The sequence below is a fragment of the Salmo salar genome, chromosome ssa22 (genome assembly GCF_905237065.1).
Source record: "Salmo salar chromosome ssa22, Ssal_v3.1, whole genome shotgun sequence".
Lineage (NCBI taxonomy): Eukaryota > Metazoa > Chordata > Actinopteri > Salmoniformes > Salmonidae > Salmo > Salmo salar.
In genome coordinates, this window is record NC_059463.1 from 38,420,024 (window position 1) to 38,440,257 (window position 20,234).

General features: G+C 44.1%; 2 protein-coding genes across 12 annotated transcripts in view; both read right to left on the reverse strand.

Annotated features, from left to right (window-relative positions):
* Positions 1–854: 854 nt before the first annotated feature.
* On the reverse strand, positions 855–1,343 carry LOC123729648 (SLIT-ROBO Rho GTPase-activating protein 3-like). The gene has a single exon (XM_045705157.1). The coding sequence runs from the start codon at positions 1,341–1,343 to the stop codon at positions 855–857; it is 489 nt and encodes a 162-aa protein (XP_045561113.1).
* Positions 1,072–20,234, reverse strand: part of LOC106583535 (SLIT-ROBO Rho GTPase-activating protein 3) — a 59,975-nt gene continuing 40,812 nt past the window's right edge. For 2 of the 11 annotated variants that reach the window (XM_045705155.1, XM_045705153.1), the window contains 12 exons: positions 18,983–19,067; positions 16,736–16,763; positions 14,360–14,510; positions 11,699–11,759; positions 11,327–11,404; positions 10,686–10,820; positions 10,095–10,200; positions 7,224–7,451; positions 6,719–6,973; positions 2,852–3,019; positions 2,305–2,604; positions 1,072–1,358 (listed from right to left, as the gene is read on the reverse strand). In XM_045705155.1, coding sequence (XP_045561111.1) covers positions 1,352–1,358; positions 2,305–2,604; positions 2,852–3,019; positions 6,719–6,973; positions 7,224–7,451; positions 10,095–10,200; positions 10,686–10,820; positions 11,327–11,404; positions 11,699–11,759; positions 14,360–14,510; positions 16,736–16,763; positions 18,983–19,067 — 1,602 coding nt within the window. In that variant the 3' untranslated portion in view covers positions 1,072–1,351. Of the gene's footprint in view, positions 1,359–2,304; positions 2,605–2,851; positions 3,020–6,718; positions 6,974–7,223; positions 7,452–10,094; positions 10,201–10,685; positions 11,405–11,698; positions 11,760–13,240; positions 14,511–16,735; positions 16,764–18,982; positions 19,068–20,234 lie in introns of those variants that run through there. The other 9 variants (XM_045705154.1, XM_045705156.1, XR_001323543.2 and 6 more) reach the window with 9 other exon arrangements.

Sequence of the window (20,234 nt, forward strand, 5' to 3'; positions counted from 1 at the left end):
CCAGACCAGATCAGTGCATCTTTAGTAGACTGGGTCGAATCATGACAAGGTGTTTGCTCTTTTCTTGAGTTACCATGGCTAATCTGGGGGAGAGAGATAGAGTGAGACAGAAAGGGAGAGAGAGCGAGAAAGACAGATCAAGAGAGTGTATTAAGTTTTCCTATCTGCAGACGAAGAAGGCGCTAGTCTTAGACTACCAGCTCAAAAACACCAAACTTCCGTTTGAGATAGTTTGTTATTCAGACAAACTAGAAGGCTACAACCACAGATGGCTATAACAGTAAACAAAGCGTTATCCAGTGCATCCCTTTGATCAGGTTTGTTCTGTGGCAGTTCTGTGCCACATGGAGGGAGTAGAAAAATCCTTTATAATGATTATCATAGTACAGTTCATGTTTCTTCTGAGTGATTCATAATCTCAACCGACAAGCAGACAGTTAATACTGGTGGACGTTCAGCTGTCAATAAACCAATTAATCAGCCTTCATCCGACATGTTGAATCCAACCTCCTACTAGTTAGTGGTCGATATTGTTCCCACAGAGACAAGGTCTCAATGTGTCTGTTGTCACAGCCAGAAGGAAATGAAGAAGATGCTGATTATGAGCAGTCAGTTGGTGCTCTGCAGAATCACTTCCTTCTGTACTGTATCTCTTGGGCTGTGGCTGTGATCAGATTGTGCCCCGTCTAGTCAGTTCCTACTATAGCTCCTGTACAGGGCTATGGCTGCAGCCTACTCCATTCTTACTACTGTATGCATATCCTGACCTGTGGCTGTGTGCTGCAGCCTGCTCAGTCAGTTGTCTCTTTAGTTCCTGGGCTCTTTCTGTGACTGCAGCAGCCTGCTTAGCCAGGCTACATGTGACCCTGTTTGTCTGAGGACGAGGAGGAAGTGGAGGGGGACGGGGACGGAGCCTTGGGGAACACCCTGTCTGTGGGGGTGATAGATGCTGGACTACCCAGGCCTGAGGAGCTGGAACTACTGGACCTGTGCTGCCCCTGTCCCTGGCCATGTCCCAGGTGGATGGGAGCAGGCCGGAGCGGTCTGACCGGAGGCGGCCTGAGTGGGGCGCTGGGCCTCCGTGTAGTCAGGGCCGGTTTGAAGGTGCTCATGGTCTCGGAGGACGAGGAACTGCTGCTACGGCGCAGGGCGGCGTCAGGGTCCCGGATGGCCATGGTGTTGGTGTGGAGGGGGCTGCCAGGGGGCTCAGAGGGGGGTTTGGACCCACAGGAGGAGAGGTGCTGCTGCTTCAGGGGCTCCAAGGTGTCCAGGACCACGTCGGGGGCATGCTTGGCCACGTTCTGCCGCTCCAGCTCAGACAGCTCATGCAGGGCAGTGTTCATGGTCTTCTCTATGTCCTGTAATACACACAGTTTCAGCACTGATATTAATCCAGTGTCTTATGTCCTGCAACACACTCCATCTGGGCTGTCCATAGTAGTAGATGACAATTCTCACACACACACACACACACACACACACACACACACACACACACACACACACACACACACACACACACACACACACACACACACACACACACACACACACACACACACACAAAAGAATGGCCATTCAGACATCTGCTCTTATTGTTCATCCTCAAACAAAATACTGACATACCAAGTCCTCCCAATAAAAACCAAACTGTTTCTTCTTGAAAGCAGGGACAAATGGACAAATTAACACTTCACAAATGGTTCCAATATTCTCTCTCTAATGAAGCACACAAAGGGAGCCATATTGAAATGTGGAGCTAGCAGCAGCTAACAGACTGAACAGTAATTAGGAGATGAGAGAGAGGGCAATGTGGGCCTCTCTCTCAGATGTCCTTCCCACTGACTTTGTCCCTCTGAGTACTGGCTGGGATCCATAAACTATACTGGAAATATTTCTCCCTCTGTCTGTCGGTCTTTTCTGTCTGTCTGCCTGTCTCGTCATCTCTCTGAACAACAGACAGGAGAATATCCTCATTAGCTTCGACTGCACAACTCCAAGCATGGCTGGACTGGCAGGAAATAGTTATATTAAGAATAACAAGGGAAGTTCGGTCTTGCCTGACTTCACCCACTAAATCAATTGCTTTGATAATTGTTAAGTCTTTATTGCAGTGATTAGATTCTCACCTCTGTATACCCTGATAAATGCTCTTTTGACAAAACGTTTGTTAAATAAATCCACAAGTAACGAGAGAAGAGTGGGCAACCTTTTTTTAATTGGTTAGTTTATTTTCTGTTAGTCAGCACCCCACCATTAGGCCGGGTGTGCGTTTTGTTATTTCTTTACTTCATTGACGCTCACCTCTGCCAGTGATTTCTGGTCGCCAAGGCTACCGTGGCGGGTGGAGCCGGGGAGGGTCTGAGGGCGGGGCCATCACGGAAGCACTTTCTATCTGGATGGTTGATACTTCCTGTGCTGCTGAACGTGCTGAGATGGCGTTTCTCTGGACTGTCCATGCGGCCCCTGTTGACAGCAATCTTGTGAGGACTGCAGGGGCGGGGCATGACCCTAGGGGGCGTGTCCATACCTCGGGTGGGGCTGTGGGTGTCGGCAGTGCTCCTGTGGTGAGGGATAACAGCACCATCTGAACGAACCCTCACCCTGAAAGGCCACAACACAGGGAGCAGACAGACTCTCAAGACAGCATCAAGGACAGAGAGAAGGCATGGTGCAGAAATAAAATATAGCTCATTCAATACAACTACACTAAATTAACCATTATTTTGTAGCCTCTTCATGGAGGAAAACATCTCATCCTGCATGTGTCTAGAAAACCTGTGTTAACCTGCATTTCTTTAGATTCTGTGAACTGTGAGCATGAATCATCACAAAGTCAATGTGTAGCCACCTTCCAAGAGCATCTCCATAGTGATGTTCAGGGGTATGTTGTCTGTGTTCACAGGGGGAGCTGCGGTCACGGTTCCTGGATGAGGTTCGGTCTCTGTCCTCCTGGTGGGGTCCACTACTGGCCTCACTCTCAGCCTTCCAACTCCGACTGTCTGAGAACGCATCGTCCCTGAGGTAACGGAGAGACAGAGAGCAGACGGGGGCTTTATTCATTAGTTCTTTGTATGCTGGCAAAATGCATAAACAATTATACAATTTTATTAACGAGTCACTGCAAATCATCTGAATACCCTTACACCAGAGATGATCCGAAATTATTATGTCAACAAACAATCCTTTGGAATCATAATCTAACTCATCTCCTGCTGCCAGATGTTGGACCTCTTCAAGTTATTATTAACAAGTACAGCACCCATTCCCCGGTTTTCTGGTTTCCCCGGGCCCCTGATTTTTTATTTATTTCACCTTTATTTAACTAAGTAGGCTAGTTGAGAACAAGTTCTCAACTGCGACCTGGCCAAGATAGAGCAAAGCAGTGCAACACAAACAACACAGAGTTACACATGGGATAAACAAACATACAGTCAATAACACAATATAAAAGTCTATATACAGTGTGTGCAAATGTAGTAAGATTAGGGAGGTAAGGCAATAAATAGGCCATAGTGGCAAAATAATTACAATTTAGCAATTAAACACTGGAGTGATAGATGTCCACAAGATGAATGTGCAAATAGAGATACTGGGGTGCAAAGGAGCAAAAAAATAAATAACAATATGGGGATGAGTTAGCTGGGTGGGCTATTTACAGATGGGCTATGTACAGGTGCAATGATCGGTAAGCTGCTCTGAGAGCTGATGCTTAAAGTTAGTGATGGAGATTTAAATCTCCAGCTTCAGTGATTTTTGCAATTCGTTCCAGTTATTTGCAGCAGAGAACTGGAAGGAAAGGCGGCCAAAGGAGGAGTTGGCTTTAGGGGTGACCAGTGAAATATACCTGCTGGAGCGCGTGCTATGGGTGGGTGCTGCTACGGTGACCAGTGAGCTGAGATAAGGCGGGGCTTTACCTAGCAAAGACTTATAGATGACCTGGAGCCAGTGGGTTTGGCGACGAATATGAAGTGAGGGCCAGCCAATGAGAGCATACAGGTCGCAGTGGTGGGTAGTATATGGGGCTTTGGTGACAAAATGGATGGCACTGTGATAGACTACATCCAATTTGCTGAGTAGAGTGCTGGAGGCTATTTTGTAAATGACATCGCTGAAGTCAAGGATCTGTAGGATAGTCAGTTTTACGAGGGTATGTTTGGCAGCATGAGTGAAGGATGCTTTGTTGCAAAATCGGAAGCCGATTCTCGATTTAATTTTGAATTGGAGATGCTTAATGTGAGTCTGGAAGGAGAGTTTATAGTCTAACCAGACACCTAGGTATTTGTAGTTGTCCACATATTCTAAGTCAGAACCGTCCAGAGTGGTGATGCTAGACGGGCGGGCGGGTGCGGGCAGCGATCGGTTGAAGAGCATGCATTTAGTTTTACTTGCATTTAAGAGCAGTTGGAGGCCACGGAAGGAGTGTAGTATGGCATTGAAGCTCGTCTGGAGGTTTGTTAACACAGTGTCCAAAGAAGGGCCAGAAATATACAGAATGGTGTCGTCTGTGTTGGATCAGAGAATCAGCAGCAAGAGCGACATCACTGATGTATACAGAGAAAAGTGTCGGCCTGAGAAATGAACCCTGTGGCACCCCCATAGAGACTGCCAGAGGTCCGGACAACAGGCCTTCCGATTTGACACACTGAACTCTATCTGAGAAGTAGTTGGTGAACCAGGCGAGGCAGTCATTTGGGAAACCAAGGCTGTTGAGTCTGCCGAAAAGAACGCGGTGACTGACAGAGTCGAAAGCCTTGGCCAGGTCGATGAATACAGCTGCACAGTACTGTCTTTTATTGATGGCGGTTATGATATTGTTTAGGACCTTGAGCGTGGCTGAATTGCACCCATGACCAGCTCGGAAACAAGATTACATAGTGGACAAGGTACGGTGGGATTTGAAATGGTCGGTGATCTGTTTGTTAACTTTTTATTCGAAGACTTTATAAAGGCAGGGTAGGATAGATATAGGTATGTAACAGTTTGGGTCTAGAGTGTCTCCCCTTTGAAGAGTGGGATGACCGCGGCAGCTTTCTAATATTTAGGGATCTCAGACGATACAAAAGAGAGGTTGAACAGGCTAGTAATAGGGGTTGCAACAATTGCGGCAGATCATTTTAGAAAGCGGGTCCAGATTGGCTAGCCCAGCAGATTTGTAGGGGTCCAGATTTTGCAGCTCTTTCAGAACATCAGCTCTTTTGATTTGGGTGAAGGGGAAATGGGGGAGGCTTGGGCAAGTTGCTGTGGGGGGTGCAAAGCTGTTGACCAGGGTAGGGGTAGCCAGGTGGAAAGCATGGCCAGCCGTAGAAAAACGCTTATTGAAATTCTCGATTATCGTAGATTTATCAGTGGTGACAGCGTTTCCTTGCCTCAGTGCAATGGACAGCTGGGAGGAGGTGCTCTTATTCTCCATGGACTTTACAGTGTCCCAGAACTTTTTGGAGTTTGTGCTACAGGATGCAAATTTCTGTTTGAAAAAGCTAGCCTTTGCTTTCCTAACTGCCTGTGTATATTGGTTCCTAACCTCTCTGAAAAGTTGCATATCGCAGGGGCTATTCGATGCTAATGCAGTATGCCACAGTACACACAGTTTTTGTGCTGGTCAAGGGCAGTCAGGTCTGGAGTGAACCAAGGGCTATATCTGTTCTTAGTTCTAAAGTTTTTGAAAGGGGCATGCTTATTTAAGATGGTGAGGAAAGCACTTTTAAAGAATAACCAGGCATCCTGTACTGACGGAATGAGGTCAATATCTTTCCAGGATACCCAGGCCAGATCGATTAGAAAGGCCTGCTCGCTGAAGTGTTTTAGGGAGCGTTTGACAGTGATGAGGCATGGTCGTTTAACCGCGGACCCATTACAGATGCAGTAATCGCTGAGATCCTAGTTGAAGAAAGCAGAGGTGTATTTAAAGGGCAGGTTGGTTAGGATGATATCTATGAGGGTGCTCGTGTTTACGGATTTACGGTTGTACCTGGTAGGTTCCATGATAATCTGTGTCAGATCGAGAGCATCTAGCTTAGATTGTAGGATGGCTGAGGTGTTAAGCATATCCCAGTTTTGGTCACCAGGATCAGTTGGAGATGAGTGTGCCTGCATCCCAAATTACACACTATTCCCTTTATAGTGCACTACTTTTGACTAGTGCACTAGTGCACGAGCTCTAAACAAAAGTAGTGAACTATAAATGGTATAGGGTGCAATTTGGGACGCATCCTGTATCTTTTCCCTAATTAGGGTTTAGTTCTGCCATCTCCACGGTGATGGACGGTGATTGGCTGTCGGGTAGGGTTCCGGGAAGGATAAATTACCAGTTACAGAGTGACCTTAATGTTCCATCCTTGTCATGAGGAAGTGTTGGTTCAGGAGACTGAGGAGAGGACATCTCGTTTAATTACTAATTGGGGATTTATTTGCTTTGAAGTGCTTGGTGATTATAAATGCTAACTGCATAATTGATACAATAACATACTGTCTGGTGCTTACTGTATGCCAACTGCTGCATTGACACAGTATCAGACTAATGCACTTTGGGCACAGTTCACTATTATTGACTATTGACATATCAATTCACTGTTATTGACATGGACTCACATGACCTGGAGGCCCCATGGTCGGGGTGCACAGTCTGTCTCTCGTCTACTGACTATTACAATAGAAGTGTTTATCCTAAACAGAGGCATGTAGCATTTGAGCAGTTACACAGAAATACTGGACTTACATGTCCTGCACCACAATGTACTGATGTGGGATGAGTCCGTCCACTCCGTTGTGTCGTCCCTCCCACCAGTCATCAGAGGCTCTCAGGTACAGCAGCAGTGATGCCCCCTTCTTAAAGGACAGCTCTCTGGGAGTACGCCCCACATAGTCAAATTTAGCGATGGCCTCGATCTGCTCCAGTTCATCATCACTGGTGTGAGGTCCTGTACCATAGTCCACTTCATCAATGGCACCTGGCCCACTCTGTGGACTGTCACTAAATGGTGTAGAGAGATAGATACAATAATATATTGTAGATAGATACATACATTGATTGATAGATTCAGATAATGATAAAGAAGGACATAGTATAGTGCTTTCGACTAAACTAGCCCAACAAGAGGGTGAAGTCATTTGAAACACAGAACTGGATCCAGTCCTCTAACCCCCTTCTCTACATTGGTTAATCTCCATCTTCTCTCCCATACAAGCAGATCCAAGGCCCAGTATACTATAACATCACTAACCAGTACTCCTCTCCTCCAGCCATGCACTTTTCATAGACTGGTCCGTCCAGCTCACGGTGGCTCGGGAAGATGACCTCGTTGTGGATGATGATGGTCTTGATGACCTCATTAACGTGTGTCTGACAGGCCACAGGATCGTGACCATCAGGTATCGGCATCAGAGTCGGGCCGAAGCAGGTAGCCAGATTATAAGGATCCATCATGTTCTCATCACTGTACTGGGATAGACTGGAGAGAAACAATGGGGAATTACAGTTCTTTTATCACTTTGGTACAAATTCACAACTTTTAGTTCAAAACTCAAAAAAGGCAGATTTTTTTTGTTTATGCACATTTTCATTTGACTAAGTACAGCACACAAAATCACACAGTAACTTTTTCACCAAACCTAAATCAGTGTTTCATCTAGAAATACCTTTCATATAAAGTCACTGCCTTTCACAATGAAATGCTCACATTACTTTTCATATGATTCTCTTCTCATTTGTTTAAATACATTTGACCATCACTTAATCCAACTGCGCTTAACGGTTAATCACTAAACCTATAGATTTTGAACTGGTTTGTCTACTATATATGGATTTTGAGAGCTACAGAAATAAAAGGGGAAAGTGGATACCTAGTCAGTTGTACAACTGAATGCATTCAACTGAAATGTGTCTTCCAAATATAACCCAACCCCTCGGAATCTGAGAGGTGCGGAGGGCTGCCTTAATCGATATCCACATCTTCGGCGCCCGGGGAACAGTGAAATGTGTGTTTGTAAAGTATAAACATCTAAATTACATGTATTACCCAACAAAATAATATCTATCCAGACGTCCTCTACAGTCATTCATTAGTGCAAAAAAACATTGTATTTTTCAGATATAATTGCTACGTACTGTAGGTGTCTGTAATCAAATGTAAGAAATTAAATTAAACAAATTAAATGAATGAAAATAAAACATAACATTTAGTACCCATTAATTTGCATCAAGGCTGTCTTGAGCATTTCAACATAACTTCTCCTCCACATCACAGTGAATATCCTCATTGTTCATGCACCGTGGGAAAAACCCTTTGGCATAGCGAATCCAAGCTTGACATTGGTCTGCATTGATATCGTCACATGCCTCATCCATGGCCAGAAGGAGGGTGGCACGCTCATGGGGATGGCGATCGTCCACCTTCCACATTTCCTCAATAAGGTTGAGGAAACGAGAGTATGGGGGCAGGTATAGGGTCACTAATCGATGATGGACCTGAATCAACTCTGCATGGTGGAACCTGACATTGTCCCACGCAATGACATTCACCTTAACATGCCGGTCTGCTCAATTTTATTGCGAAACACAATGAGGTGTGCAGCGTTGTAGGATCCAAGTAATGGCCTACGTCCTACCAGACCATCTTCAGAGATAGCTGCAACCATGGAGATGTTTCCCCCACGTTGTCAAGGCACTTAGATGGTCATCCATTGGCCGATGAGCAAATCGGACCTATTTTTCTTCTCCATATCTCCGGATTCCTACCGCAAGCTCTGAACCTTTTCACCTGGATCATCGCAGCTAGCTAGCTGCTATCCGAGTGGCCACTCCTGGCTAACGTCTCTGTCCCGAAGCAAGAACCAATTAGCCTGGAGCTAGCCTTCCTAGGCCCATCTCCCGGTTGGCCGAAGAGGTCCATCAGCCACTCCTTTGACTACAATACCTATTTTGCCAATTGGCCTGGACCCCCGCCGACACTTCACGACTGGACTACCGACGTAATTCGCCCGAGGGGGTTTATCAACTGGCTCCTCCGTCGCGACGTCCCCTGAAAGCCCATCTGCTAGCCTGCTAGCCGCGGCCCGCTAGCTGTCTAGAGCATATCGGACTGTTAGCTTAAGAGGCCCATCGGACAAATCCTTTGGCCACTATACCTATTCTGCCAATTGGCCTAGAACCCTTTTACCACACGAAGCCCTGCTGATCCACGACGACTGGTCTGCAGACGTAACAGCACGAGGGGGCTACAACAGACTTTCTTCCGTCGCGACGTCCCTCTAAGGCCCTACTGCTAGCTTGCTAGTCCCGTCCCGCTAGCTGCCTGAATCGCCGTGTCTCCGGCCCGAGCCACTCACTGGACCCCTATGATTACTCGGCTATGCATGCCTCTCAATTATGTCAATATGCCTTGTCCATTGCTGTTTTGGTGAGTAATTATTGCCTTATTTCACTGTAAAGCCTCTAGCCCTGCTCAATACACCTTAGTTAACCCTTTAATTCCACCTCCCACACATGCGGTGACCTCACCTGGTTTAAATTGTGTTTTGAGAGACAATATCTCTCTCATCGTCACTCAGTGCATAGGTTTACCTCCACTGCATTCACATCCTACCATAACTTTGTCTGTACATTATGCCTTGAACCTATTCTACGTGCCCAGAAACCTTCTCATTTTACTCTCTGTTCCGAACGTACTAGACGACCAGTCCTGGTCGACTGACGACTGATTGATGTTTAGACGTACTGATCGATGTTTAGACGTACTGATCGGTGTTTGGACGTACTGATTGATGTTTAGACGTACTGATTGATGTTTAGACGTACTGATTGATGTTTAGACGTACTGATTGATGTTTAGACGTACTGATTGATGTTTAGACGTACTGATCGGTGTTTGGACGTACTGATCGATGTTTAGACGTACTGATTGATGTTTAGACGTACTGATTGATGTTTAGACGTACTGATTGATGTTTAGACGTACTGATTGATGTTTAGACGTACTGATTGATGTTTAGACGTACTGATTGATGTTTAGACTTACTGATTGATGTTTAGACTTACTGATTGATGTTTAGACTTACTGATTGATGTTTAGATTTACTGATTAATATATACTTACTGGTTGAGGAATGCAAACAGATATCTCATGACGATGATGACGGGGTGAGAAAGAGTTACAACAATCTGCTGAAGGTGATGAGCTCTCTCTGCACCAGAGTCTAGTTCTGAGAGATAGAGAAAGGGGGGAGAGAGACAGAGGCATACAATCATTTTTGATGTATACAATATGACATGTATATCTACTTTACGATAGTAAACCTATTTACTATATAAATCCAATCAATTATTAAATCAATTACTATCTAAACCATGAGTGGGCAAACTACAGAGGTTTAAGTAAAAAACATTTTGTTGGGGGTTAGAAAACTCTCAAGGCCACTCTTGAACATCTACAACCAAATAGAAAGCATGTAGAAATGATAATGGACCTGTATATTTTACAATAATTGCCCTTTTTCTGGCACGCAAATAGATTTTGACATACGAATCAGTCCCAAAATATCTGGACCACCCCCGTTGAATTTTACAATCCCGGTCTGGCCCTTGAGCCAAAAAGATTGCCCACCCTGATCTAAATCCTGCATCCACCCCAGTGGAGTACAGTAGTCTGATGGTTGCTATGAGGTCATAGTACATTAGTAGTACTTACTGATGGTAGACATGAGGTCGAGGAAGTGTTCCTTGGGGAACAGTGTGTTCTCCAGCCCCCTGAAGTACAGCTTCAGAACTCCCGCCACCGCCATGATGTCATGGTCACTCTGGTCGTCGACCAATGGGTCCTCACCTTGGGGCATCACATGATACAGCACAGAGTCACACAAGCTGTCAATCATCCAGTCACACTGCTTTAATCTTGCTGGATATTCAACTGTGAATGTTGAATCTATATAACCCAAGTCATGCTGAAAAAGTAAATCTGTAAAACTGTGAATGTACATCTGCTTTGTAAACTGTGTAAGCTTGTAAGAACACAGTCAGCTGTCATTTAATACAATATAACACCTCATTAACTAGTCTGTAGGAAAATATTTGCCTAAGCTTTCTCTATAAACATATTAGTTAGCCGACAAAAATAATGAAGATATATTTGTACGTTTGTCACTACAGTATTTTCATCCAACTATAGCATTCCTGTTAAGAATGTGGTAAGTACTGCTGCTGTACATCTCAAATAGCTTGTCCATGACAAGTGTCATACATGACCAATGTGCTCTCTATGTATCTGTCTGCACTTTACAGTCCTAGAGCGAAGGTCTGTGGCAGCCGCGCTGGAGCCTCGCTGGGACAGACCTCTCTCAAATGAATTTTTTATATCGTTGACTTCGACCTGGGAGCCGGGAATCCTGAATATGCCTTGCTGCTGAAGGCCTGTTGGAGCAGAGCACCCCAAGTCAGCGTTAAGATGGAAACATATCCGGAAAACACACACACAGGCAGGAACAGACACGGACACACACATACACACACTAAACTGAAACTTGAGTGTAGTATATCCACAGCCCAAACAGCAGAAACATATTCTCTGTCTGTCCACTACATGGTAGTTTCAATATTCAATATTACAAGATGAGAAACTACATCACAGAGATCCAAAATGGAGGCTTTACAGTAGTATATTCAACTACATGGACTACATACAGTATCTATCAATTAATCTCTTACCGTATAGATTGATATAGCGGACACAGCTCTCAACCACCACTGGTATAGCCTGCCCTGAGTCCTAACAGAGAGGCAGAGAGAGAGAGAGGCAGAGAGAGAGAGAGAGAGAGAGAGGCAGAGAGAGAGAGCGAGAGAGCGGCAGAGAGAGAGAGGCAGAGAGAGAGAGAGAGGCAGAGAGAGAGAGAGAGGCAGAGAGAGAGAGGCAGAGAGAGAGAACGAGAGAGAGAGAAGAGGGAGGGATTGAGAGGGAGAGGGTGGGTTTGAGAGGGATGGAGAGAGAGGGATTGAGAGGGATAGGGAGGGAGAGGTAATGTGACTAAGGTGACTCAACAGGTTATGAGTGTGAACAAAGCACATGAATAAATTAATGATCTGTCTAGGTACACAGAATGAATCATGTATAATCATGGCAACTACCATAGAGATACAATATGTGTCTCTTTAATTCTGTGTAAAATGAGTCCATTAACCAACTAATTGCATGAATAATGACCAAAGATAAGTACATTATCATATAACCATTTCACAAGACTATTTACATAATTTAAATATTAACTGAGAGACTGTCAACTCTCTGACTGAGCAAGCACATATGGTCCGCAGAGGGCATCAGTGATTGTGGTGTTCTTCTGATACCCTCTGTTTCCTCACAAGGTTACCACCATATTCATAAACACGCTATACACTAAGTGTACAAAACATTAGGAACACCTGCTCTTTCCAAGTGAAAGCTATGATCCCTTATTGATGTCACTTGTTAAATTCACTTCAAATCAGTGTAGATGAAGGGGAGGAGACAGGTTGAATTAGGATTTTTAAGCCTTGACACAACTGTGACATGGATTGTGTATATGTGCCATTCAAAGTGTGAATGGGCAAGACAAAATATTTAAGTGCCTTTGAACAGGATACGGAAGTAGGTGGTAGGTGCACCGGTATGAGTGTCAAGAAATGCAACGCTGCTGAGTTTTTCACGCTAAACAGTTTCCCGTGTGTATCAAGAATGGTCTACCACCCAAAGACACAACTGTAGGAAACATTGGTCCAGCATCCCTGTGGAACGTTTTTAACACCTTGAAGAGTCCATGCCTCAACAGATTGAGTCTGTTCTGAGGGCAAAAGGAGGGAGTGAAACTCAATATTAAAAAGATGTTCCTAATGTTCTGTACAGTCAGTGTATATTCATATATACAGTCTCAGTCAAAAGATTGGACACACTTACTCATTTAAGGGTTTTTCAATATTTTTACTATTTTTTACATTGCAGAATAATAATGAAGACATCAAAACTATGAAATAACACATATGGGATCATGTAGAAAATAGTACAATGTAGAAAATAGTAAAAATAAAGAAAAACCCTGCAATGAGTAGGTGTGTCCAAACTTTTGACTGGTACTGTACATTATTCATTGGTTATCACATGATAAAGGACAGAGGGACCAGCAGGCAGGCAGAGAGACGCTGTTTAGTTAGTGTACACATACAACACAAACATATTCACCCCTCGCCTGATTCTTAGATCTGTTGCTGTTGTCTTACCAACTCCTATAGACTTTGGCATTGGCAGAGAGCACAAACACATCTGGGACCAGGCTACTCTTCACCCCTTCTATGACAGAATAACCAGAATACCTGGTTGCGGGCGCGGGTATTCCGTCTTCCCCTGGGGCAGGCAGAAAGCAGTGGCAGCAGCAGGATGAACAGAACAGAGGAAGAGAGGCAAGAAGAACCACAACAAGGTTAGAGAAGCAAAGGGAAACAGATATGACCTCTAGAGGGAGGGGGTAAGAGGTCAAGCCTGAGAGAAGGATGGGGGAGGCCCAACAGGAGAGACCCAAGCTTGGGGAGGCTTGGGTAGAATGGGGCTGGGGGGAGGGGAGGGTTGGGGGTTCTGGTGAAGGCAAGGACGATGGGCCTGGGACTGTGGACGAGTGGCAAGAGAGGCTCAGTTTTTACACCATGGTTGACTGGGGCAATTTTATTATCTCTGAGAATACACCTGAGACGTCACTTGGCGGCACTAGGACCATGACAGTCTGACACTAACAGCCCCAGTGGACTCCACTGATGTGTACACACTCTTTCTGTCAGTGTGCCAATGTTGGATCCTGACTTATGCAGAGGAAACGGCCCTGTTTGTTTATTTCCATAGCCTGACATGTTTAGTCCTGGGGCAACTGGCCCGTCACCAAAATGTGTTTAACGTCTAGAGTTCAGGATTCAGGTGCTATAACATGGGCATTAATGTCATAAGCAAACCCCACACGACCAGAGTCTGACTACATTTGATACTTAAACAACCTTGAAACTTAGCTTTGTGGAATTGCCTTTTCTCCAGACCAGAGAGACAAACACTACCTTTCCTAGCTGTCAAGCCAATGGACTGCCCAGTCAGAGAATTCCCTTATAGGAATGAATGGAGAGGAATCTCAGCCGTTTAGTCTATTTATTTAAACAGTTGTTGTGCCCAGCACAGGGCCATGAAAGAAGGGATAGTCAGTGAGCTAAGCTAAAGTTGGAGTAGACTAGAGCAGTCAAAGACAGAACATAAAGGTAGAACCCCCAGAGCTGATAGTAGAGATTGCTGACATTCAGACAGAGAGAGAGAGACCACATAGAGTTCAGTGAGGGGCCACATAGGGGCCAGTCAGTCAGTACCTTGATGAAGGCCTCCAAATTGCCGTTAAAGAGTTTATGATTAAAAACGGAGCAAGGTCTAGGCTTCTGCATTCTCCTGGGTTTAGCGGGAAGAGTGGGGGGGCTGATGGTGGAGGAGGAGGTTGGTGAAGGGTGTGCAGATACACATGAGCTATGATGAAAAACAAAAAGGACTGAAACATGTATTTCATTCTGTATAATCAGTGGGATGTTTTTCGAGATACAGTTGAAGTCGGAAGTTTAAAAAAAACCTTAGCCAAATAGATTTAACGTCAGTTTTTCACAATTCCTGACATTTAATCCCAGTAAAAATGCCCTGTTTTAGGTCAGTTAGAATCACCCCTTTATTTTAAGAATGATTTATTTCAGCTTTTATTTCTTTCATCACATTCCTAGTGGGTCAGAAATTTACAGACACTCAATTAGTATTTGGTAGCATTGCCTTTCAATTGTTTAACATTGGTCAAACGTTTCGGATAGCCTTCCACAAGATTCCCACAATAAGTTGGGTGAATTTTGGCCCATTCCTCCTGACAGAGCTGGTGTGACGGAGTCAGGTTTGTAGGCCTCCTTGCTCGCACACGCTTTTTCAGTTCTGCACACACATTTTCTATGGGATTGAGGTCGGGGCTTTATGATGGCCACTCCAATACCTTGACTTTGTTGTCCTTAAGCCATTTTGCCACAACTTTGGAAGTATGCTTGGGGTCATTGTTCATTTGGAAGACCCATTTGCGACCAAGCATTAACTTCCTGACTGATGTCTTGAGATGTTGCTTCAATATATCTACATCATTTTCCTTCCTCATAATGCCATTTGTGAAGTGCACCAGTCCCTCCAGCAGCAAAACACCCCGACAACATGATGCTGCCACCCCCGCGCTTCACAGTTGGGATGGTGTTCACCCTTTTTCCTCCAAACATAACAATGGTCATTATGGCCAAACAGTTCTATTTTTATTTCATCAAACCAGAGGACATTTCTCCAAAAAGTACAATCTTGTCCCCATGTGCAGTTGCAAACCTTAGTCTGGCTTTTTTATGGTGGTTTTGGAGCAGTGGCTTCTTCCTTGCTGAGTGGCCTTTCAGGTTATGTCGATATTGGACTCGTTTAACTGTGGATATAGATGCCTTTGTACCTGTTTCCTCCAGCATCTTCACAAGGTCCTTTGCTGTTGTTCTGGGATTGATTTACACTTTTCGCACCAAAGTACGTTCATCTCTAGGAGACAACGCGTCTTCTTCCTGAGCGGTATGATGGTTCCGTGGTCCCATGGTGCGTACTATTGTTTGTACAGATGAACGTGGTACCTTCAGGCGTTTGGAAATTGCTCCCAAGGATAAACCAGACTTGTGGAGGTCTACAATTCTTTTTCAGAGGTCTTGGCTGATTTCCACAGGTACACCTCCAATTGACTTAAATGATGTCAATTAGCCCATCAGAAGCTTCTAAAGTCATGCCATCATTTTCTGGAATTTTACAAGCTGTTTAAAGGCACAGTCAACTTAGTGTATGTAAACTTTTGACCCACTGGAATTGTGATACAGTAAATTATAAGTCAAATAATCTGTCTGTAAACAATTGTTGGAACAATTACTTGTGTCATGCACAAAGTAGATGTCCTAACCGACTTGCCAAAACTATACTTTGTGGAGTGGTTGAAAAACAATTTTTAATGACTCCAACCTAAGTGTATGTAAACTTCCGACTTAACTGTGCATGTCCTATTCCTTCCCCTCCTCTCACAGTACAAACCATAATATTATTTTAACACACAAGTGGTGTCACAGAGCAGAGGAAGTATGCTTTGACTTTTATCACAGCTGTTTCAGCTAAACCCTGAACAACCTGACTTGAAAGACTCTGGGCAACTTATCAAATAAGTCAGTTCATAAAAACATGATTACAGTCAAAGCACATGAGTAATGACACAGAGAATTCAATATAAACACTGTAACAGGCCTGTGAGCTGAGAGGAGATATCAACGTCTCAACTCTGCTACTACTGTTCATATGACTAATATCTGTGGTTAATATAGAGTACTGTTCTGATTAGCAGATACCTGTACAATACTGTAGTGTTTAACAAGGCCACTTATGGCCACTGTAGTGACTGATAGGTGACAGATCGTCTTACAGCCAGCTCATCTCCCCATAGCTGCTTCATTGCAAACTCCAGTTTGCTCAGAAGTCTGTTTATTCATCAACAGACAGACCACATCCCCTCTCCCTATTTGGAATTCCACCCCTGATTTTCCAGAGGCTCGGGACCAAACTGCTATTCACTTTAACATGACATCATCTCCTCTATTTCCCAGAAAACAGGAAAGATTTGACATGCTTTTATTCCTCCTCTTTTCACCCTCTTTTCTTACCGTGTTGTTCCATATTCAGCCCTTTCCCCTAAAAGAAAGGAGGGAAGAAATGGAGAGAGAGGGGGAGAAATAGAGCGAGAGAAAATTAGAATGTGTTTGTGTGTGTGTGCATGCTTGCGTGCATGTGTCTGTGAGAGAGAGAAAAGACAATGCTTGGATACATGGTTGAGTACATTCTGAGCCAGACCTGGTTGTCTACAGAGCTGGCAGATGGGGCAGACAGAAGCGAGGGGCGAGGGATGAAGGGCATTATGAGAACACGGGCACCTATTCAGACAGGCTCAATGCTGCGGGCTCCATGACCGCCTCTCTGAATCACATACAGCCAGCCAGGCAGCGGTCATTTAGCGGTCGCCCTAGAAACCGTAGATAGAGAGCCTGAGGGGGCGGACCCTGACAACTCAGAGCGGAATGTCAATGAAAGTAAGCATATCCAGGGACAACCGGGAAGGAGGAGGGAAGGTTGAGTGAGTGTGAGGAAGGCCGCATTTGGCTGCATTGGGTTTGTGCAATATAGTAGTAACTGTGCAGTAATTATATACTGTAACATGATACACTATATATACACATGAGTATATGGACACCCCTTCAAATGAGTGGATTTGGCTATTTCAGCCACACCCGTTGCTGACAGGTGTATAAAATCGAGCAAACAGCCATGCAATCTCCATAGACAAACATTGGCAGTAGAATGGCCTTACTGAAGAGCACAGTAACTTTCAGCGTGGCACCGTCATAGCATGGCACCTTTCCAACATGTCAGTTCGTCAAATTTCTGCCCTGCTAGAGCTGTCCCGGTCATCTGTAAGTGCTGTTATTGTGAAGTGGAAAGACCCAGGAGCAACAACGGCTCAGCCGCAAAGTGGTAGGCCACACAAGCTCACAGAATGGGACCTCCGAGTGCTGAATCACGTACCGCGTAAAAATAGTCTGTCCTCGGTTGCAAACTGCCTTAGGAAGCAACATCAGCACAATAACTGTTTGTCGGGAACTTCATGAAATGGGTTTCCATGGCCAAGCACAAGGCTAAGCATCGGCTGGAGTGGTGTAAAGCTCGCAATCATTGGACTGTGGAGCAGTGGAAATGCGTTCTCTGGAGTGATGAGTCATGCTTCGGACAAATCTGGGTTTGCCAGATGCCCGGAGAATGCTACCTGCCCCAATGCATAGTGCAAACTGTAAAGTTTGGTGCAGGAGGAATAATGTTCGGGGGTTGTTTTTCATGGTTTGGGCTAGGCCCCTTAGTTCCAATGAAGGGAAATTGTAACGCTACAGCATACAATGATATTCTAGACGATTCTATGGGGAAGGCCCTTTCATGTTTCAGCACGACAATGCCCCTGTGCACAAAGCGAGGTCCTTACAGAAATGGTTCATCGAGATCGGTGTGGAAGAACTTGACTGGCATGCACAGAGCTCTGACCTCAACCCCATCGAACACCTTTGGGATGAATTGGAACGCCAACTGCTAGCCAGGCCTAACATCAGTGCCCAACCTCACCAACGATCTTGTGGATGAATGGAAGCAAGCCCGAGAGCAATGTTCCAACATCTAGTGGAAAGCCTTCCCAGAAGGGTGGAGGCTGTTATAGCAGCAAAGGGTGGACCAACTCCATATTAATGCCCATGATTTTGGAATGAGATTTTCGACGAGCAGGTGTCTACATACTTTTGGTCATGTAGTGTATATCATCTTGTTATTGTAACAGAGGGGTTGCATTAGGGGGTTGTATACTACAGAAGAAACAAGAATACAAGATTATATGATATCCCCTGATAACACTATTTGATCAGTGACTCGAATGGTTGAATTCAGGGATTATGTCATGTCTAATAAAACAGCTTCCAGCAACAAAGCCTCTGTCTGTCTGTCTGTCTGTCTGTCTGTCTGTCTGTCTGTCTGTCTGTCTGTCTGTCTGTCTGTCTGTCTGTCTGTCTGTCTGTCTGTCTGACCACAATGAATTCCTGGAAATACTGGAGCCAACTGGTTGGCTGCTGCTGGACCATCATACAATTTTCTGAAAGAAATATGGCTAAAGATACAATATGGTTTATTACTGGTGGTTGATATGGCAGTTAAGATTCCCACTAATTAACTACACAATTTCACAACAATGTTTGAACCATATGAAGACTCAAATTGGCAAGCTGCTGCTAGTGATAAAGGGAAGGTAATGACCCTATGAATGGCATTGTGCTCCAGTAGTGACACAACAATGTTGTAACCATGTGAAGAAGTGTTCTCACCTTCTCCCAGAGTCTGCTTCAGTAGATCATGCTTGGCCTGTAGTTTCACTATAAGGTTGCTGCCATTCAGGTACTCTTTGAATTTCTATACAAGGCAAAAGAAAAGTAGAAAATATGACATTTAGCAGACACTTTGATCCAATGCTACTTACAATGCCTTCACAAAGTATTCACAACCTTGAGTTTTTCCACATTTTGTTGTGTAACAGCCTGAATATAAAATTGATAAAATTTAGATTTAGTATCGTTGATCTACACATCATACCCCATAATGTCAGTGTCAAAGTACAAATTAATAAAACATGAAAAGCTGAAATGTCTTCAGTCAAAAAGTAATCAACCCATTTGTTTTGGCAAACCCAAGTAAGTTCAGGATTAAACATTTGCTTAACAAAACACATAATAAATAGCATGGACTCACTCTGTGTGCAATAATTGTTGTTAACAGGATTTTTGACTGACTACCTCATATCTGTACCCCACACATACAATTATCTGTAAGGTCCCTCAGTCTAGTAGGGAATTTCAAACACAGATTCAACCACAAAGACCAGGGAGGCTTTCTAATGCTTCACAAAGAAGGGCATAAAAAAGCTGACATTGAATATCCCTTTGAGCATGGTGAAATTATTTACTATACTTATCTAATGAAGATAGTGTTTTATTTTTCATTAGTAAAAACAAAAAAACCTTTCTTCCACTTTTACATTACAGAGTATTTTGTGTAGATTGTTGACACATTTAAACATTTTTTTTTGTGTGTGATCCCTGTAGGAATTGAACCCATGACCTTGCTAATAACACACTCTTACAAACTGAGCCACACAAGACCACACTTGTGATTGTAGGCTACAGTGACTACTGCTTTATGTCATTACATCAAAAGGTTAACTTCAGAATTAATTTAAATGACTCGTATCACCAAAGCCTGATGCCAATAGCAGTAGAATGAACTCACAACCAGTTTGCCTGTCTGAATTCCACAGGGCATAATACTGCAAATTGATGAACACTGGAGCAAGCCACTAAACCTGAGTTGCTCAGTACTCTAATATCAGTATGCAATGCATTCATAAACATAGAAAAAACATTTCTATTACACTTTAAGTTGTGGGAATATAATAATAATATGCAACTTAGCAGACACTCTTTGTAAAGTGACTTCCAGTACATTTACAGTGAGTGCATTCATTTGTATTATGTGTTTGTGATCCCTGCGGTAATTGATACCATGACTGTAAAAATAAGGAGA